Here is a 19,931-nt window from a genome sequence, read left to right on the forward strand (position 1 = left end):
TATACAATGCTTACATACTTAAAACTAATCATGGTATTGATATCTTTGTAAAACTGTTGACTTTATAGAACGGTGGCAAGGAATAGTAATATTACCTCGCTCTGAGAGCCCCCAAGTGGTCGGGAGCATTTCCGTTGTGTTGTGGCTTGATTCCGTTGTGTTGTGGCTTTATTCCGTTGTGTTGTGGCTTATTCCGTTGTGTTGTGGTTTAATTCCGTTGTGTTGTGGTTTAATTCCGTTGTGTTGTGGCTTGATTCCGTTGTGTTGTGGCTTGATTCCGTTGTGTTGTGGCTTATTCCGTTGTGTTGTGGTTTAATTCCGTTGTGTTGTGGCTTGTTTCCGTTGTGTTGTGAACTTATGTTTGCTTTTTTAATTTCGTTGTGTTGTGCACTACTGGGCCACCGTACTTAATCCTACCCAGTACCTAAACTCAACAACCTTACTAACTAATAAGCAGTAATTAGGGGTTTATTGAGGCAGAAGTTAATAGTTAGTTAATAGTGAGAATTGGACCCTAAAACTAGAGTGTGACAATATTTTCTATTGTACCGAAATCATACCGAACTGTGACCCTAAAACTGAGGTATCTACCGAACCTTGACTTCTGTGTACCATTACACCACTAGTGTACCGTGTACAGTTTAAATGTTCTGAACAGCGGTTTACTCTTGATTGTTATTAATCCCAATTTCTACTCCCTGGCAGTATGCAAGTTGGATGTTCTTGTGGGGTTTGATGTGGCTGCACAGAACATTTTTGCTGCTCAGAGATCATTAGAGTCAAAGATGGCTGCTATTCTCCAACGCATTACCCAGATACAGCCCATCAGCTGCACTTCTGGCCAGGCTCCCTCAATAAAAGTGGGCATGTTAGCGATGGACTCTGCATCAGAGCCCGTTCAGCTGGATTTCACCAACAGATACACAGAGATTCTTGAGCCCTTCAGGGCCCTCCGAAATCGTGGACCTTTTGTTCTGAATGGTGCCACAATCAAGGCTTATGCTGATAGATTGAAGAATCAGCCTACAGATAGTATCAAGGTACATCCTTTTCTTTCTGGGCAAAGTTTTAACCTCAAAATCTAACCATATTGTATGTATTATCATATTTATATATATAAAAAGCAAATTATCTATGCTTTAAATTAATTGTGGTTTTACACTCAGGTTGTGATCCACTTAACTGATGGATTAGATGCCCAGTACAACATTCTGAAAGAGCGAGTTGAACTGATGCGTTTAGCAGGTAAGCACAATCATGATTATAAATATGAAAATATCTGATGAGTTGCATTACAATGCAATCAAATATCAATAGGTTGTAACAATATAATCAGTTACTTTATTGATTATTACTGTATAAGTATATTTATTTCTTTATTCTACTTTTGGAATGTTTGTTGTTGATGATTTAGACATCTTACAATATGTTACCACACACATTTTAATATTGCTTTTCTTTCTTTTTTTAAGGTGTTAGTAGCTTCATTCTTGTTGCACTGGAGAGAGTGCCACGATTTGAAGATGCAGTTCTCTTGGAATTTGGCCGTGGCTTCAGGTACACACGACCTCTGCGTGTCAATCTCATGGACTTGGATTATGAACTTCTAGAAGAACTGGTAAGAACTGTCCTCATTGCTCAGTCAAATAAGCAAACTAAGGGATGACCTACCTCAATGACAATTTTTTTTTTTCTCTTTTTAAGGATAACATTGCTGAGCGGGAATGCTGTTCCGTTCCATGCAAGTGTAATGGCCAGAGAGGGGACAGAGGAGCTGTTGGTGTTCCTGGACCAAAGGTCAAATTCATTCTTCTTTTAAGAAACAACATATTTTAGGCTAGAACATGGGTGAAAATTCTGAAATTTTCTCAGTGTGTTCTCATGTCCATGTGTTTTTGTCTATAGGGTCAATCTGGTGGTCAGGGCTTCAGTGGACATCCTGGTGATGAAGGTGGTCCGGTGAGCATGTATTCATTATCTACGATGAAATTCTAAAATGATTTCAAATGCATATATATTTATTTTTTTATTTTTTTTACTTTCTTTTGTCTGTGATTCCACATCTAGCTTCTCACTTGATTCCAATTGCCCTGTTTCTCATTAGTTAAACCTATTTTCTAGCATGCACTAATAATTAGACAGATCCTATACATACCTTTGCACAGTGTTGGGGTAACATGTTAAAAGTATTGCATATTATGTAATCAAATTACAAATAATTTGTTAATTTATGAATATAAACCACAACACTGGTGTTACTTCTATTTATTTAATGTATTTGCAAATAAAATGAATCCTCTTCCTACCCCATATCTATCATATATCTATCAGCAACCTTAAACTTTGCCGATGGTCATTAAATCAGTGTTTAATTAGAAGGCAACATTTTGTCAAAAATACAATGTTGGTGCATGTTGCATGTTTTATCTCATGATTATGATAATCCATATTTTTATAGGGAGAGAGAGGTCCACCTGGTGTAAATGGAACTCAAGGATTCCAAGGATGTCCAGGTCAAAGAGGTGTTAAAGTAAGTGAATTTCAAGTAAATCTCACTTGTTAAGAAGGCACATTATAGCTAAACATATTGATTGACTAATCCAATGTTTTTGTTGGTTTGTTTGCTTATTTGTTTTTTAGGGATCTCGAGGATACAATGGTGAAAAGGTAAGAACTCCTTTTATATATTACTTATGTTTATGCTCAATAGTAAATAATTATATAATAATATATTACTGTAATTAACATTTAACATTTACATTTCATCATATCGAAAGAATGTTTAATTGATAAAATTTGTTTTCTTTTAGGGTGAAATTGGAGAGATTGGTTTAGATGGAATCAATGGAGAAGAGGTCAGCTGCTGTCTAGCAAACATGCATAACCCCCTACAAAAAAAACAAACAAAAAACTTTTATCAGTGATCCATTGTCAGTGTTCTCAGTGAATGGCAGTTAAAATCTGTTGTTGTCTTTCAGGGAACAAGTGGCGTTGCTGGCCCTCCTGGAGATATAGGAAACCCCGGCCAAAGGGTAAGTCATGTAGAAAATAGTCATTGAGAGGGTCATGTGGAACAAATTTAAAATAAATAAGAGCTTATCTGATCTTTTTTGTGTTTCTAGGGGCCTAAAGGAGCCAAAGGCCAGGCAGGAGATGTTGGTCAGACTGGAATACGTGGTGATCCAGTATGTATTATATAAATAGTAATGTCTTACAGTAATTACTCAAGAATTTGTCTTCATTCAATAAGAAAACTTGATGTTGTTGTTGTTATAGGGCACCCCAGGAAGAGACAACAACCAGAGGGGACCAAAAGGTGACCCAGGCGATGCTGGCCCAGCGGTATGGTCAAATTTTTCTTAGTTAATCAGTCATTTTGCTGGATTCTAATGTTTATTTGATTGCGCCTTCTCAGGACCATAGAAAATGTTCATGCATCAATATTGTAAATTAACAAGCTTCATTTCAGCTTAATTTATAGTTCTGCCCTAATAATCTAATTTAAAAGTCATATAAGTTGTTATATCATCTATTTCTCATTCAGTTAGACTATTATGCATGTTACAGTATATTAGTTTCAGGCCATGGTCAAGTTCTGTAAGACTTACTTTGCCAAGTTTACATATCAGTGCTATAAAATGTGTGTTTGTATCTTTGTGAAAAAAATGCACAACTGTAATGCAATCTTTGGAGTTCATTGAAGTGTTTTCTTTAGGGAGAGCCAGGGGTGGACGGAAATAAGGGAGGTCCTGGTGAACCAGGCAGACGGGTATGTTTCCTTGACCAAAGGGAATGTCTTTTCTAACCAGTTCAGAAATCTTCTCCTAAAACCTCTCATCTTAATAAAATGTTTAGAACCTGAAGAGTCTAGAGAAATTTGACACTATTATGAGATAAACTCTAAATTTCTAATTTGGCTTTAATAACCATTCAGATTAGTACTTGTCACTTCAAGTTTAAGCCATGGTATCTATGGCAATACATGATTTTAAATGTTTTGCATCAGACCATGAAATGGTGAGTGGCAAATGTTCTGTTCATAATCTTGTTCACCTTCTCTTTTGAAAAAGGGCTCTGATGGCAGAAGGGGGCCTCCTGGTCAAGCTGTGAGTAGACATAAGCTATTCCATGCCATTTATAGAAATAAACATTATTGTAACACTCAAATAGAAATCCAACAAGATCTGCTTCCACTGTTGTTGTTGGTTTTTTTTGTTGTTGTTTTATTGATTGAATTTATTTATTAAATTTATTGATGGCCCTGTTGCATTTTTAGGGTGCTGCTGGAAGGCCCGGAAGTGATGGTTTACCAGGAGAGACGGGAATTGGAGGACCTCGGGTAAATTAATAACTTGTAAAAAGCAGCTGTGCAAAACAAAAGGCCCATGACATGTTATACATGCAAATATAATGGTTCCAATCTAGTTTACAATCTGCTCACATTTATTTTCATGCAAATTTGCACACTTGTCCTGCAATTTTACTATCAAATAGAAAATACATAATACATCATATAAATATTATGTATCTGTACTTATTTTAGGGTCCCGCTGGACCAATTGGAGCACCTGGTATTAGAGGAGAGGATGGAAACCCTGGTCCAAGGGTAAGAGAAGAACATGTTCTTTTCCTTGTTTTCTCTGATAATAAAAAAAAAAATTATATATATATGTATATGTATATATATATTTATTTTTAGGGGCCAGGAGGACTGCCAGGACCTGCTGGAGAAAAGGGTAGAAGAGGTGCCATTGGCCGTAAGGTACTGGTCATCTTCAGCATTAGCAATTCCTTTGCCAGGCAGTTACATTCTCATACTCCAGTTACCATTGGCAAGCTTAAGCATTTTTTTTTTTTTTTTTTAAAGAAAACATCTCACTGTCGACACTAAAGCAAAGTTTCTGGGAAGTTTGTATTTGTACAATTTGGGCAAAGGAAATTAACTCACATTTTTTTCAATGCATTAGTGTGAGAAGTAGGGCACTCTTTCAGCTGTTACATTTCATTCTATCTTAACCTCTCTGTGTATCACCATTTTATACCCTATTATTTATAAAATTCTAAAATTATCACTGCTTTCACTTTAAAGGGTGAACCAGGGGAGCCGGGACCTAAAGGTGTTGTTGGACCCCTGGGACCCCGCGGGGAGCCTGTAAGTGAGGAGTCACAGTCTGCACTAGTCATACAAAATATATTTTATACGTTGTGGAAAAAATAAAAAATAATAAGCATCAGAATTAATATGTGAGACATTGAGTAATAGATAGAATAATTATAAATATTAAAATTTAAATCTTAAAACATAGAGCACATTGTTCATTTATCATTTATATTAGCAGATTGGTCTAGATGAGTAGTTAAATTAAGAACACAAATAAGAGTAAAACTAAGGAGATTTCCTGTGTTTACAGGGTGAGGATGGACGAGATGGGTTTGGTGTACCTGGTCCTAAAGGAAGAAAGGTGAGAGTGTTTTTGTGTATAACAATTTTTTAGCATATTGCTTAAGTACTATTTACTCAAAATGTATTTTACACATAACACAATTTAATGTTGTTTTAGGGTGATGAAGGTTTCCCTGGTTTCCCTGGTCCAAAGGTGAGATTACTGTAGTTGACTGCAGCCTACAATAGTTTACAATAGTTATATACTAATGCACTCCTTTAAAGTTCTGCTGTGCAAAACAATAGAAGTAACTAGACGTTAAATCTTAATCAATTGAAAGGGTGAAGCAGGTGACCCTGGTTCAAATGGAGGACCTGGACCTAGAGGAAACAATGGCCAAAGGGTGAGTAATTTTGATTGAACTGTTTGTCATGAGGTCATGATGTCCATATTGCCGGTAATGACAGATAATATGTTTGTGTAGGGTACCTCAGGAGCACGTGGTGAGCCTGGTCAATTGGGAGATAATGGATACCCAGGTCCCATTGTAAGCACCATACTTTGATATAATACTGACTTCTTTGACGTTTTCAGATAAATCCTGCAACAAAAAATTACTTTGAATTAACAGTGTTAATTAAGAATTAATAGATGTGAATTAAGAGATGTTCTCTCCTCCAAAGTGTGCCATTTTCTTTGCAGATCATTAGCTTTGATTTACTCAAGCTTTTTTAACTAGTGTCAGACATTAGTTTGGTGCACAAAAATGCTCTGTGGAATAAATCCAGATTGCTCTACCCAGCTGTGTTCAGCTGTTGAGAAAGAGTTTCTTTTTTCTTTTCTTTTTTCGCCACTTATTTTTTTCTGTTGTCAAAAACAGGGCCTAAAAGGACCCAGAGGAGTTGGTCCAGAAGTATGTACTTTTCCTTTCTTTCACTTTATAAGTGTCTTTATTATTTAATCCTACTTAAATGTTTGTACCATTAATGACAAAACAATTTTTGGCCTTACAGAAATGTGATCTGGTCAAGAAAATTAGGGATAACTGCCGTAAGTATATTGACTCTCCAGTGTAAATCTAATTATGTTGCCTTTCTTATAGTTTGAGTTAGAATTTTATATACTTTCTTGTAGTTATGCTTTAAGGTTTTGAAATCTTTCTTTCTTTCTTTTTCTAGCTTGCTGCTATGGTAAGTGAACGATGAACAATCACTTCTGCATTTGCATTCTGCTGTTAGAATCACAGTTTCAAACACTCATTGTGTAACACTGTACTTCCAGTTCAGCTTTTGAATATTTAAATCCTCAGGTGCTCAGGAATGTCCCCTATACCCCACTGAGTTGGCCTTTGCCCTGGATGCATCAGATGGTGTATCACGCCCTGCTTTCAACAACATGCGGGAGACTGTTCTCCGCTTGGTCAGTGACATCACTATTGCTGAGAGCAACTGTCCCCGGGGCGCTCGTGTTGCTCTTGCGCTCTACAACAATGAGGTGACTACCGAGATACGCTTTGCAGATACCCAGAAGAAGCGAGCACTTGTTGAACGAGTTCAAGGGCTCCAGGCTCTGCAGACCCGTAAGCCGCGCAGCTTGGAGACGGCTATGAACTTCATTGCACAGAACACATTCAAGAGAGTTCGCAGTGGCTTCCTTGTACGCAAGGTTGCTGTTTTCTTTGTCAACGCTGCTGCTTCAATCACACCAGAATTCAGTGCCGCTGCTCTGCGCCTCTACGATGCAGGAATTTCCTCTGTATTCATTCTTAACCGTGAAGATCGTCCACTCACAAGAGCCTTGCAGGTAAGAGCAGCTGAAGGGCAAATATTGTAATTGGTGTAAAGAATAAGAACTAAGAACTTAATGCTTAGTTAATCTTGAAAATTTCAGGTCATATGCATAACAACTGTAATTTTAAAAATGTGTCAAGTAACTTCACACCTTCAGTCAGATAACTTCCAAATCAGTTTGCAGCTTACATAATTTTGCAGTGTTTGAAGTTAAATACCGGAAAATGTCAACTTCTTGGATAAATTAACTTGAATTAACTCTACATAAAAAAACTTTACCTGACAGGTTTAATAAGTGTTTTACTGCAACAGTAGTAAATGAAGTGAAAACTTGACACAACCATTGTTCTTATTAGATTGCTGGTGTAAATGAAACCATATCATTGTGTTACATTTACTCTGTTTCAGCTTAACAACACTGCATTAGCCCAGATTATTGTCCTACCCTCACCTGGAAGTGCTGAATACAACAATGTAATCAAGAAGATCATGACCTGCCATATCTGCTTAGGTAAAACTGTTATCATGAGTACACCACAATTTAGTATAAAAAGAAAAGCCACCAAACTAATTAAAGTCAAACCATGATCATAAATGACAAAACAGTAGCAAAAGAGAATGTCTGAATGTAATATTTCATCTGTCACAATTCTTTTAGATTTCTGTGCCCCGGATCCGATCTGTGGTAATATTGGACGTGGAGTCCGTGTCCGAGACCGGAGGGATCCCACCACTGACTTGGACATCGACATGGCCTTCATTCTCGATAGCTCAGAGAGCACCTGGCCTTCCGTCTTCTTAGAGATAAAGCAATATTTGGCTCTAATGATAGAACAGCTAGAGATGTCCCCTGAGCCAACCAGCACTACCCATCATGCTCGAGTGGCACTTGTCCAGCATGCACCTTATGAATACTTGAACAATGGCAGTGGAATACCCATCAGCGTGGCCTTTGGTTTGACAGATCACAAGTCACCAAGCAGTGTTCGAAGCTTCTTACAGGATAAGGTGCACCAGTTGCAGGGAGGACGTGCCCTTGCAGCTGCTCTTGAAGGCACTGTTGAACATGTGTTTGAGAAGGCTCCACATCCCCGGCACTTGAAAGTATTAGTTATTTTGGTGACTGGACCAGTTGAACTGCATGAGGAGAGGATAATAAGGGCCGCCACTGAAGTTAAATGCAAAGGGTACTTCATAGTGGTGATGGCAGTTGGAAAGCTGTTCAGTGCAGGTGATATCCGTGTCCTGGCCCAGGTGGCAAGCGAGCCTTCAGATGTGTTCTTTAAGAGGGTGGATAGACCTTCAGGCTTCTATGATGACCATATTCAGACATTTGCCAGACTGTTGCCCAAGTACCTCGGCCGTAAGTTAGAGAAATCATTTAACATTCTCAAAATCATGTATTAGTTTGTCATTTCGTACCAGGTTCTTCTCTAGGAACTGTTGCTGACAGTTTCTTTATTCTTTCTATATAGTTGAAAATGCTTTGTACCTGTCGCCTGAAGTCGTTAAGAAGTGCCAGTGGTATCAGAGTGACCAGCCACACAAAGTCCCATTCAATTTACCACAAACAGAGGAGTGAGTATATTTATGTGCAATGTTCCCTGTGAACTGCACATGCACGCATTTGATGTTGCTCCTGCATAGACAGACAGACAGACTCAGAAGACAGACAGTACTGTATGAGTTGCTAATTAATTTAACTCATGTTAATACTGAGTTTGTCGATATATTGTGTGAATGTCGCTATGACATCTTCCAGGAAACAACAGAAGCATTATGGACAGCAGGAGGTTCATGACAGAAAACATAAAGGTACTGACAGTATGCTTTGTAGGCTGTCTGTATTTGTTTAAAAAATAATGTTTAGGGTTTATGTCATGTCACATTGTGTGAATGTGTTTGTCCAGAAAAAGGTATGGAGGAACTGCATCTGGTTAATGTCACCTCCAGCGGATTCTCCCTACAGTGGTTGAGTGGAGATTCAAAGGCAACCCATGAGGTTACTGTGACTCGTCTGAAGGATCATAGTTTGGTACTGAGGAAAAATGTGACTGGCAGCCATCTCTCCATTACTGAGCTGGAGGCAGCCCAAACCTATCACGTAGTGGTCAACACTCACAGTGCCAATGGTCATGTTGCCAGCACCTACAAAGGCATTGTTCCCACAAGTAAGCTTGTGATGTTTTTCACATAAATTACTGTTTGTGTGATCATGAATTAAATCAAAGTACTATTTTGTAGATGATATTATAAGTATGATTTGATGAGTAAAGACTTGAAAAGGTATGCTTTAAAGGACCAGTCAATTAAAAAAAAATTAAATAGTAATCTACTTCCCTATAAAGCAGTATGATTTTTTTTTTTACCACTTTTGTGGAACACAAAATCATTATACAGTAGGTCTGCTGCAGATTAACTGTGGTACATTTATGACAGATGATGCAAGAGTTTCCTTGTCTGCATACCCTTATGAAAAGAAAATATATCTCCCTATATACTGTATGAGTGATCAATATATTAAATGATTTAATGGTATATTTGAAAATATACAGAATAATATATTGTGTTAATATATTACAATATATTGAATAATACATAAATAATTGCCACTTTTCATATATTGAACATACATTAATATGTTGAATACATTAATATGTTGAATACATTAATACATTATTTTTACTAATATATCATAATGTACGTAATTTTATATTCAGTAATACACTTCATAATATATAGATGTACATGTGATTAGATATGGTACTCAATGTGTAATATATTGCAGATATATTTATTCATGCAGTATAAACACACATATATAGAGAAATATATACAGTATTATAATATATTTCTTATATTTTATAATTATTTACATTATAAATGTTTCATATTTTCAAGCTAGTTAACAAGAACACAAGCACACCTGCATGTACTAAAGTAATTAGCAAAGAGACTATCACAAAGGCATTACTTTTTAAATTATAGTCCTAAAGGGTTAGTTCGCCCAAAAATGAAAATTATATAATTTATTACTCACCCTTTATGTTGTTCCACACCCGTAAGATATTTTTGATCAAATCTGCTGGCTCAGTGAGGCCTCTATTACCAGCAAGATTACGGAGCACCAAAGACACGTGATTTCAATAAACGAGGCTTCGTTACGTCATAAGTGTTTCGAAATTTCAATAGTTCACGTGACTTTGGCAGTTTGATACGCAATCTGAACCACTGATTCAAAACAAAAGATTTGTAAAGCTTTGAAGCAGTGTTTTGAAATCGGCCATCACTAGATATTGTTGAAAAGTCGTTATTTAGTTTTTTTGGTGTACAAAAGTATTCCCGTCGCTTTAAAATATTAAGGTTAAACTACTGTACTCACATGAACTATTTTAAATATGTTTTTAGTACCTTTCTGGGCATCTGAGAGTGTTAATTATCTTGCTGGCAATAGAGGCCTCACTGAGCCAGTAGATTTTATCAAAAATATCTTAATTTGTGTTCTGAAGATGAACAAAGGTCTTACGGGTGTGGAATGACATGAGGGTGAGTAATAAATGGCAGAATTTTCATTTTTGGGTGAACTTACAGATTAATCTAACCAGAGGCTCTACTCTTCAGCACAATGGTAACCCTAAAAATTTAGACATACCAGAAAACCTTTTAAATTCCAAAATAATAGAACATCAATCACTAACAGATCTCTACCTATATTAATATTGAGAAAAAAAAACATGAAATAACACTTAATTTTAACATTTACTCTGCTTTAACAGTTAGAAGCAAAGCATGCTGGGAACTATAAATCTGCTATAACTCATTCCGTGAATGTGTGTACACATATATGTGTGTACATACATTCACATTTATTTGGGAACATGTATGTGCAATATATGTGCACAATAAAAGATACAACTTTATGAATATTACATGTAATGTTATCTTTGTCTTAATTTTGAAATATTTTATATGTATCAATATATAGCCATACATGGTCAATGCATATATTGCAGTATATTGAAAAACATAAGCACTAGTAGGAAATGTGTTATGTAATATATCACATTATATTTTGCAGTATATTCCCATATATTTTGTTCTGTAAGGGTACAGGTGGAAACACTATGTGCTTAACTCCACAAAAGGAAGAAACTGCACTAAAACCTTATTTGGTTAGTGAAGTAGATTTGCGACCTGTGCTGGAAGACATTTTCAGTGAATAGCAACTTGTGGTGTGTTTCTCACAAACTTATTGGGTTCCTTTGACTTATATAGTACAAGACATAAACACTACTTTTCAGTGCGTTTTGGGGGATTGGGCAGCCCTAGTTCTTAATTATTTTTATTTTTTTATATATATATAAAAAAAGGAGACTGGATGTCCTACTCAAAAGCATCTTTCATATTCCCTGATCATGAAAAATCATGCAGGTTTCCGACGTCAGTTAGAGTGAACCATTGACTTAATTTCCTTTTTTGTGAATTGTTCTTTTAATGTTGGGCTTTGCAGGATGACATTAACCTCATATTCATCCTTTTGAACAGAATCAGCACATCCAAAGGTCCTTACTGTAAGTGATGTGATGGGGATTGTGCCTACTGCACCCTTGAGTAAACCAGAAACAAGTAAGTGACAGAGAATTTGCTTCACAGACTGTTTCAGTAGGATTTTTGCACATTTGATTAGTATAACTTAAAGACAAAAGACGAGGATGTATTTTATCATCCTATGTATGCTTCAAATCTTGCCAGAAAACTGAGATCTAGTAAACCTTAAATTTGTCCTTTTTAACAGAATCAGCAGAACAGAAAATTCTTAATGCCAGCAAAATGACTGGGTTGATGTCCACTGCACCCTTGAGTAAACCAGAAATTGGTAAGTGACAGAACAGAAGAATGCAATGAATAGAATATAACATAGAAAGCAGTGAGAATACTGTATTTTGATAGACCTTGCCCTGTACACAGTTCAGAGTTTGATAAGTATAATTGCATTATGATTACTGTGAACTATGATCTCTGCAGGATTTAGTTAACCTCAGATTTGTTTTGAACAGAATCAGCAGAACAGAAGGTTATTATTCCAAGTGAAGTGATGGGGAGTGGGCCTTCTGCTCCCTTAAGTAAACCAGAAATTAGTAAGTAACACAGAGTATTTTCTCTGTAATATATAAGCAATTTTTAAGCCAATATAATATAATGGGCACAGCACAGCTTTTGTAATTGGAATCGGTTTGCATAAAACAAACAAACACAGATGTAATTCATTCTTAGTGTATTACCCTTTGATTATTTTGATGGCCCTTTAGAGTTTAAATATGAATGCATTATTGTTGGCTGAAAACAATGAGCTCTGTGAGATCTGATTAATTCATATTGGTCATTTTGAGCAGAAACGGCGGAACAGAAGGTTCTTGCTCCGAGTGAAGTAATGGGGATGGTGTCCTCTGCATCTTTAAGTAAACCAGAAAAAAGTAAGTGATGCATACGATTAACAATATAGTTTACTGTATATTAGAAAAAAACTATTTTTAGTTTTTTACATATCCAGTAGAGCATAATATGTAAAACTTGATATTTTCTGTGATTCCGATCCACAAACAAACAGCACATGCATCAGCATAAATTAATGAAGGTTTTTCATTTACTTGTTTGTGAGATTCTAAGGACAAGTATTCTAGTTGAATTTTTTGGAGAACATCTTGTTTAAATCATACATGAAAGCAGCATTGTGGGTGCTTTGGGATTAAAAAAATCATGACATTAGAGGTTTCTTGTGTATCAGTCTTGTGCATAAATGTTAAAACATTAAGATCAACAATGAAATGTCTGCATATATAATATTCTTTGTACTTATTGTTTAAAAGATGAAATAACAACAGTTAAACCTGTGAATTTACAAGCCAGAAAAGCTGAGAAAACTGTATTGGAGAATCTGTACTGTATTTATTTATTCTGTTCTGTTATGATGGAGGCATTTGGCATAGCAAAGCATTGAGATCATTGTCTTATAAGTTGGTAATAGGGAACCCCTTTTCATTCAGGGCACTTTGACTTTCAACATAAATGCATCTAAAAAAAATAATAAACTAACCTAAATTACATTTAACTACACATCATTTGACTTGATAACCCACTAACAAAGTGCAATACTTACTTTGAAGGAAAACAATGGTTTTCACATAAAAGGCATGTTTACTCTGTAGGGGTTATGAAGCACACATTTGTATGATGGTCCCAGCACAGGCACAGTTAATGAGACTGACATCACACTAATTACCTGCAGATGGCGAGTGTACAATATATAAATCAAATGAACTAGAAACGACAGTATATGTGCTTCAAAGAGCTTTTGCAGACAGGGTCACTTGTTTTTTCTCGACCAACAGTGCTGATAATACTAAAGTGAATGCACTTAGAAACTTCAGTCATATTTTGAACCAAAGATATTTACAGAGGTCATACTATCTAATCTGTAAATAGAGGACTGTATGTGTTTTGGTGGCCTTTGCAAGTATAACACAACAAAGATTTAACATTACAATTTGAAATCAAGCTTTGATTTGAAATGACACATGGTTTGCATTTTCTTGATTTTGCTAATAATTTGCTAATCCCTTTCAATGAGTTATAACAATCACCTAATATTTACAGATTACATGTTCATTTTACTTACAACACTAACAGTCTTTGTCTTTCCTCTTTCATGATAAACCCTCTTTGTTTGTCTCTGTGTTTGCATGTTTCAGTTAACAATTTTATGGACCCATGCTCACTTGACTTTGACACTGGACTGCCATGCAAAGATTACCAAGCTAAGTGGTACTTTGACAGAAAGAACGGATTCTGTACACAGTTCTGGTATGGAGGTTGTGGAGGAAATGACAATAGGTTTGAGACTGAGGCTGATTGCCTCAAACGCTGCATGAAGACAGGTATGTGCGCACTTTGACCCCTTGACCTGAACACTGCAGCAGTCGATTTGTCATGTTATCTCTATTTTGTAGAGACTTCATGACTGAACAATGAAATTATGAATGAGTAAAATCAGACTATAAAAGCAGAGTTTACAGGTTGCAGTACTCATGTCAAGGTCTTAAACTCTTAAATCCCAAAATAGGATTATTTTAACAAACTATAGCTACAAAATTGTTAGTTAGATGACTAAAGCATTTACAGAGCACTAAAACATCTTAATCTAAAGCATTTACAGAACACTAAATGCAGTGACTTACTCAGCGGTGCAATGATGTATATCATTGTATGAATCACACAGTAACTCTCCAGCACACAAGTATAACTGCTGTATTAGTAGCCAAGAGACTTTCTCTAATTATGCACTCTTAAAAGGAAGTACAATCAAATGAAAGACTGAATGAAGATTTTCTCTTACTTCCACAGTGGCTGAGCATAAAGCAAGTGACAAGCAAGTCAAAGCTGTTCTCCCCCCAGCCCCAGCTCCAGGTTAGTGAACTGGTTACAATAACCTCTAGAAACCTCTTGAACCGTTTTCAAGAGTGATGAAGAGTTCAAATTCAAATTCTGAAACAAACCTGCTATTTTTCCAAAACCTCATTGAAGATCCAATATATTTAAAAAACCTTTTGCAAATAATTAGATGTTGAATATATTCTGTCATTTCTCTAATAGGTGCCCTGCACTCCAGTGTGGATATCTGCAAGCTACCAAAAGAAGAAGGTTCCTGTGCTAAATTTGTGCTTAAATGGCATTATGACCCGCTTAGTGGAAACTGTACTCGCTTCTGGTACGGAGGTTGTGGAGGGAACCAGAATCGCTTTGATACACAAGATGAGTGTGAGAAGGCCTGTGGAAAAGCAGGTGAGATTACTTCTAAAAACTGCATGTCAAAGTTATATTAGTGTAAAGACTTATTAAGGCATTACTTTAACGTTGTTTTTAACAGCACCTATTCAGCGAGGGATCATCGCTGCAGTTAAAACATAGGAACTAATGAAGACTGTAAGCTAACCGCTGACAACACTCAGAGGATATTGCACCGAAAACTAGAAGCTTCACCACAGCCAAGATGCCTGCACTGGACCCTGCCAGAGGATTTGATCCAAAGAAAACCTTGAAGTAGTATTTTCCATATAAGAGAGAAAAAAAAGCAGAACAAGTTTCTTTGTTTCGTGCTGGTGCTACAATCAGTTTCGTTAATATTTTTTAATTGTTTTATTTTTAATGTGTGTATGGGTTTGAATAAAACACAGTGTAAATGTCCAGGGCAAAATAGCTTCTTTTTTTTTTTTTGAAAGAATGTTCTGTTTTAATCACGTGGTTTGTTTTTGGAAATATCTTGATCAAAACATATCAATAAATCTTTGTAGTTATGAGACAGGTTCATGACAGTTCGATTTAGTAAATTCTGCTCCTAATTTACTGCAGTCCCCTTACTGGGTTTTTTTTTTTTTTACTGCTTGGAAGGAAGAATCTTAATTGCTCTTTCTGGTCATACCGCTGGAGATCTCCACTGAATCCACTGAATCTCCAAGCAAATGCTATGTTAATGTTTGCAAATTAGGCAATTATAAAATGAACCATCTGAAATCAATGTCTTTTTTTTTTTAAATAAGAATGAATTTTTGGAATCATTGCCTTACACACAAGTTTTGATTTCAAAAGGCAATTAGAATGTACTTTTCAAACTGTATTTTTTGGGGGGGGAGGGATGGTGGTTTTTTTAAACTTTGTATTTCACTTGGAAATGGGAAGATATAAATAAATTAGTCTTTATATAAAACTTTGATTTTGATTCATCCTTTCTTTTTCTTTTTTTTACATTTTGTAATGCATTAGAAGCTTAAAAATGATTTTACTCTTACTAGTCTGCTGTGAGTCATGCTGAGAAAAATTTCCTTTTTATGACTCTGAACTTTCAATCGAAGAACTGCCAAGAGAACAAGAAATTAAATGGACAGATGTGACCTTTGCATGCTCAAGGGAGGGCATAGTGTTTAATGCAGTATGCATTAGCAGCTTATATTTCATAGTTCCATGAACAACATTGTCTCCTTCCATTTACCTTCATGCTTCCACAACTTGATACATGGTTCAGACTTTGAAAAATAAAATAAAATGAATCAACTCTTTTACAGTGCAGGAAGCGGAGTGTATATCAGAAAGAGGTAAGCTTCTTCCTCTGTTGCACCAAGGCCGTAATTTCCTCTCCCTCCACTGAATAGTTGTATTTTTTTATCACGATGGAAATTACCCCAAATCAAGATTGTTTGGGGAGGACAGGCAGCTTCATCAACTGACGTTTTATAAATCAAAGTTTGTTATCTCCAGTTGCCATAGAACTTTAGAAACATTTCTCTGTGAACTCTATGTGACCCACTTTAGCATGCTTTCCTAGGAGCACTTCCTTATTAAACATCTGAAACCAGTTCGTCATTTATATTCACAAAATAAGGTTATTGGGTAAATTGCTTAAAATGGGAAAGTGTACAATTTCCATCAACAGTTGAGGCGATAATGCATGAATTATTATCCGTTTTTCCATTCTTAAACTGTGCGTCAATCGACACATTTTATACCATATAAACACTTTACACAGTGTCTCTATCTGATTTGTTATGCACATGTGTTGCATTTTTCTCTGCCAGTCTGTTTGTAAATCCATCACAGCAGCATATATGCATTATGTTCAATCCCGAACAATCTGCACGTGGCCTTGTGGGCTTTGCAGCAGTCCCTCTGGCCCCCTTCCCATGCTGAGATTAACTGTATAAGAAATGCATCAGTGCTTTCCAATAGGTTTCCTGTAGTGTTGAATGCCAGTTTTTTTGCTTTCATCACTGTTATATTTTACCATTTTTATATTGGGATTTTTTTTTTTTTAAATACTGATTTTATGCAATAATCCAATGTGATGGAAAGATGTCATTCTGCATTACATCAGTGTCTCATGTTTCTGTTGCTCTCGCTAATGAACGTTTAGTACTATGATCCTGTTTAGTTCTTTTTCTTAAAACAGAAGTAATTCTTTCTTGTTGTACTACACAGAATCAATGCACAATGCACTGTTGATAGTGCTAGATGTAAAGGTTTTCTAGCCTTCTCCTGCATCTCTGAAGCTCAAACAGTAAAGCATGGTGCTAGCAACGCCAACAAGAGAAATTTACTATAGGGCTGATATAAACTGTCACAGCCATACCAAACAGAATTCACAATACTCAGAATTTTCAGGTATATACTAAATCCAATATATGAATACAGTGCAGGGGCGGACTGGCTATCTGGAGCCCGTTGCTACGTAAATATATAAAGAAGGAATAATACATTAACCGTGCATCTGAATCTAACCATTCAAAGAAAACATTCACACATACAATATTTTTCTAATACTGACCTTTCAAAATGTAATTTCTGATACTGAATTTTTGTTTTTTGTTTTTTGCATCAAAATACAAATTCATCTCTCAACCACCATCACCAAGCATCAGGAAAGGAGTTCAAAAAAGGAGTGGAAAAAGAAGGGAAGAATTCATGTGTACACAAAGGGGCTACAGCAGTAGATATAGTGTTAAGTAGATATGACACTCTGAATGTCAACAAAACTGGGATTACAAAATGTCAGTGTGGTTCAGATGTCTGTGTAAGTAACAGAGTATATTTGTTCTCTTGGTTCTTTTAAATTAAATTCAGATGAGAAGTTCAAGCTCCTTTGCTCTGTGACTTTGTGCTTTGAGTTTATCCCAGGCTCATGTTATGACTCATTGTAGTGGCATTTTGGCTTTCCATTGGTGCAATAAATACAAAAACCAACTATATATTTCAAATCATAAAAGGCTCACCATAAATCCAATTAATCTGTAATCTGTGTCACATGAGAAAACTCAGTCTCCATTTGTCTGATCATGGTGGCCAAGCATTTCATGGCACTGACACCATATCTGTCTCCATGGTCATTGGCAACTTTGTAGTGTAATTTGACTCGTCTGCAATTTGTTATGCATTTTTGCTTTGAGTCTGGTGTGAACTAGCAATGAAACATTCAGGAAAACAATCATCAAACAAAAAATCAATTTGTACTCTATGTTCAGAAGATTCAAGATTCAATTAAAAAGTTACTTGTTCTTGATGACATTTTTTTTTAATTTATTGCTTATTGCTATAAATTATAGCGGGTAAATTGTATTTACCCAAATGTCCAAAATTCAGTTTGACAATTGACAAAGGTTGAAATGAGCAAAAAATAAATAAATTAATGAATACAGTTAAGTGTCTTACCTCATTTCCTTTCCCTCTGAATGATGAAATGTTTTGAGGGAAAATAGTCTTTGATCGCAATTATGTTAAACAGATGTTTGAATGCAACAATGACAGCAGATTGCTTGTTTGCTTCTTTTCTGAAAGACAAATTACACTAATTAAACTGTACTAAACATTACTTCATGAGTGTACAAACATTATTATGTATATGAAGCCATAGATATAAACAATAGATTTTTGCTGTTTTGAAGAGAATAAACAATATGCATTTAGCATTTAGGCTGCTGTGGCATACTGCTGTACATCTTTCTGAGAAATCTGCTGTCATAAAAGTATAATATGCACCAAAGTTTAATATTTACAGCTAGGTTGTTTTAAAAATAATTTAATATTTAAAAAATATAAATATATTAAAAAAAGAATGATCAATAAAAACAGTGATGCCTTAGTGACACCAATAATTATTTAGCTTTTTTACACAGTGGGGCATAATTGTCCATTAATTTATTGAACAGCGTCATGATGTCCACCTCAGTATAACCAAAATTGCAATCCCCTTTGGACTTCTACTGCCAGAACACTGATTAGCCCTCAACCCACAGACATCCCCCTGCTCTAGATGAAAGATGGGAAAAGGCTTTTTCCACTGACTAGTAACATCCTGATGCTTCTCATCTGCCTCCGTTTTGGGTCTGGAAAAAAACTGCAAGTCAGCCAGCAATGAGACACCATATGCTCACATTCTCTGGTCCAACATGACCTGGGAAAAGCAGGCCAGACTGTTTTCCCCACAGATCTGTATTTTTGACATGCAAGTATGGACTTTTCTGGTTAAATATTGTGAAATATCCACTTTTTTGTGCTACTGATTATTCTAAATGACCCACTCTATCTCAGTGATTGCAATGGAAAAGTAGCAAGGAAATGATTGGAACTAATTGTGATGAGAATTTTAGCTGCTTTGGCTGCGTGGTTAGTACATCTGCCTTTCCATATCCTGACAGACTTCAGCTTCTAGGGAGCATTATGTAATTTTTTGGCTTGTATATGTTAAGGTTTGAAGCCCACAGAAAAATTACTCTAAACTTTGTGGAGTAGTGGCAGTTTGGAATAACAAGAACTTTATCATCAATGTATAATGTGTTGAAAATGAGATGTCTCATTATTCTCAGTTTTTCTTCGCTATCACCCAACACTCTGCTTAACAATAAATACTGCTAAATAATAGTACTCACAGGGACAGTCTGTCCATGACTTTGTAGACCTTTACATTTTATCTAAAAAAAAAAGTGCATATTAGGACAATGTAAAAAAATCAAAAGTTGAGAAAACTTAAGTTTAAGGTAACCAACTTCAGGAGATTTTTGAGTTTTCTTAACTTGTTGTAAATTAAACTTGTTATACAACAAGTTGAGAAAACTCAAAAATGAAGCTGGTTGCCTTAAACTTAAGTTTTCTCAACTTTTTTTTTTTTTTTTACAGTGGATCTTAAAGGGTTAGTTCACACAAAAATGAAAATTCT

General features: G+C 35.8%; 1 protein-coding gene across 1 annotated transcript in view; it reads left to right on the plus strand.

Moving 5' to 3' along the window:
* Positions 1-15,935, plus strand: part of col6a3 (collagen, type VI, alpha 3) — a 53,568-nt gene extending 37,633 nt beyond the window's left edge. The window contains exons 28-65 of the mRNA XM_048192551.1: positions 706-1,040; positions 1,167-1,245; positions 1,473-1,618; positions 1,705-1,797; positions 1,906-1,959; positions 2,459-2,530; positions 2,641-2,667; positions 2,811-2,855; positions 2,979-3,032; positions 3,123-3,185; positions 3,277-3,342; positions 3,716-3,769; positions 4,071-4,106; positions 4,277-4,339; positions 4,544-4,606; positions 4,700-4,762; positions 5,090-5,152; positions 5,412-5,462; positions 5,562-5,597; positions 5,725-5,787; positions 5,869-5,931; positions 6,265-6,297; positions 6,398-6,434; positions 6,563-6,574; positions 6,694-7,187; positions 7,583-7,685; positions 7,833-8,537; positions 8,650-8,752; positions 8,937-8,989; positions 9,085-9,345; positions 11,720-11,800; positions 11,970-12,050; positions 12,232-12,312; positions 12,568-12,648; positions 13,924-14,109; positions 14,576-14,638; positions 14,825-15,013; positions 15,099-15,935. Of these exons, the coding sequence (XP_048048508.1) occupies positions 706-1,040; positions 1,167-1,245; positions 1,473-1,618; positions 1,705-1,797; positions 1,906-1,959; positions 2,459-2,530; positions 2,641-2,667; positions 2,811-2,855; positions 2,979-3,032; positions 3,123-3,185; positions 3,277-3,342; positions 3,716-3,769; positions 4,071-4,106; positions 4,277-4,339; positions 4,544-4,606; positions 4,700-4,762; positions 5,090-5,152; positions 5,412-5,462; positions 5,562-5,597; positions 5,725-5,787; positions 5,869-5,931; positions 6,265-6,297; positions 6,398-6,434; positions 6,563-6,574; positions 6,694-7,187; positions 7,583-7,685; positions 7,833-8,537; positions 8,650-8,752; positions 8,937-8,989; positions 9,085-9,345; positions 11,720-11,800; positions 11,970-12,050; positions 12,232-12,312; positions 12,568-12,648; positions 13,924-14,109; positions 14,576-14,638; positions 14,825-15,013; positions 15,099-15,139 (4,193 nt within the window). The 3' untranslated portion in view covers positions 15,140-15,935. The remainder of the gene's footprint in view (positions 1-705; positions 1,041-1,166; positions 1,246-1,472; positions 1,619-1,704; positions 1,798-1,905; positions 1,960-2,458; positions 2,531-2,640; positions 2,668-2,810; positions 2,856-2,978; positions 3,033-3,122; positions 3,186-3,276; positions 3,343-3,715; positions 3,770-4,070; positions 4,107-4,276; positions 4,340-4,543; positions 4,607-4,699; positions 4,763-5,089; positions 5,153-5,411; positions 5,463-5,561; positions 5,598-5,724; positions 5,788-5,868; positions 5,932-6,264; positions 6,298-6,397; positions 6,435-6,562; positions 6,575-6,693; positions 7,188-7,582; positions 7,686-7,832; positions 8,538-8,649; positions 8,753-8,936; positions 8,990-9,084; positions 9,346-11,719; positions 11,801-11,969; positions 12,051-12,231; positions 12,313-12,567; positions 12,649-13,923; positions 14,110-14,575; positions 14,639-14,824; positions 15,014-15,098) is intronic.
* Positions 15,936-19,931: the final 3,996 nt, after the last annotated feature.

This window comes from Megalobrama amblycephala, linkage group LG6, assembly GCF_018812025.1.
Source record: "Megalobrama amblycephala isolate DHTTF-2021 linkage group LG6, ASM1881202v1, whole genome shotgun sequence".
NCBI lineage: Eukaryota > Metazoa > Chordata > Actinopteri > Cypriniformes > Xenocyprididae > Megalobrama > Megalobrama amblycephala.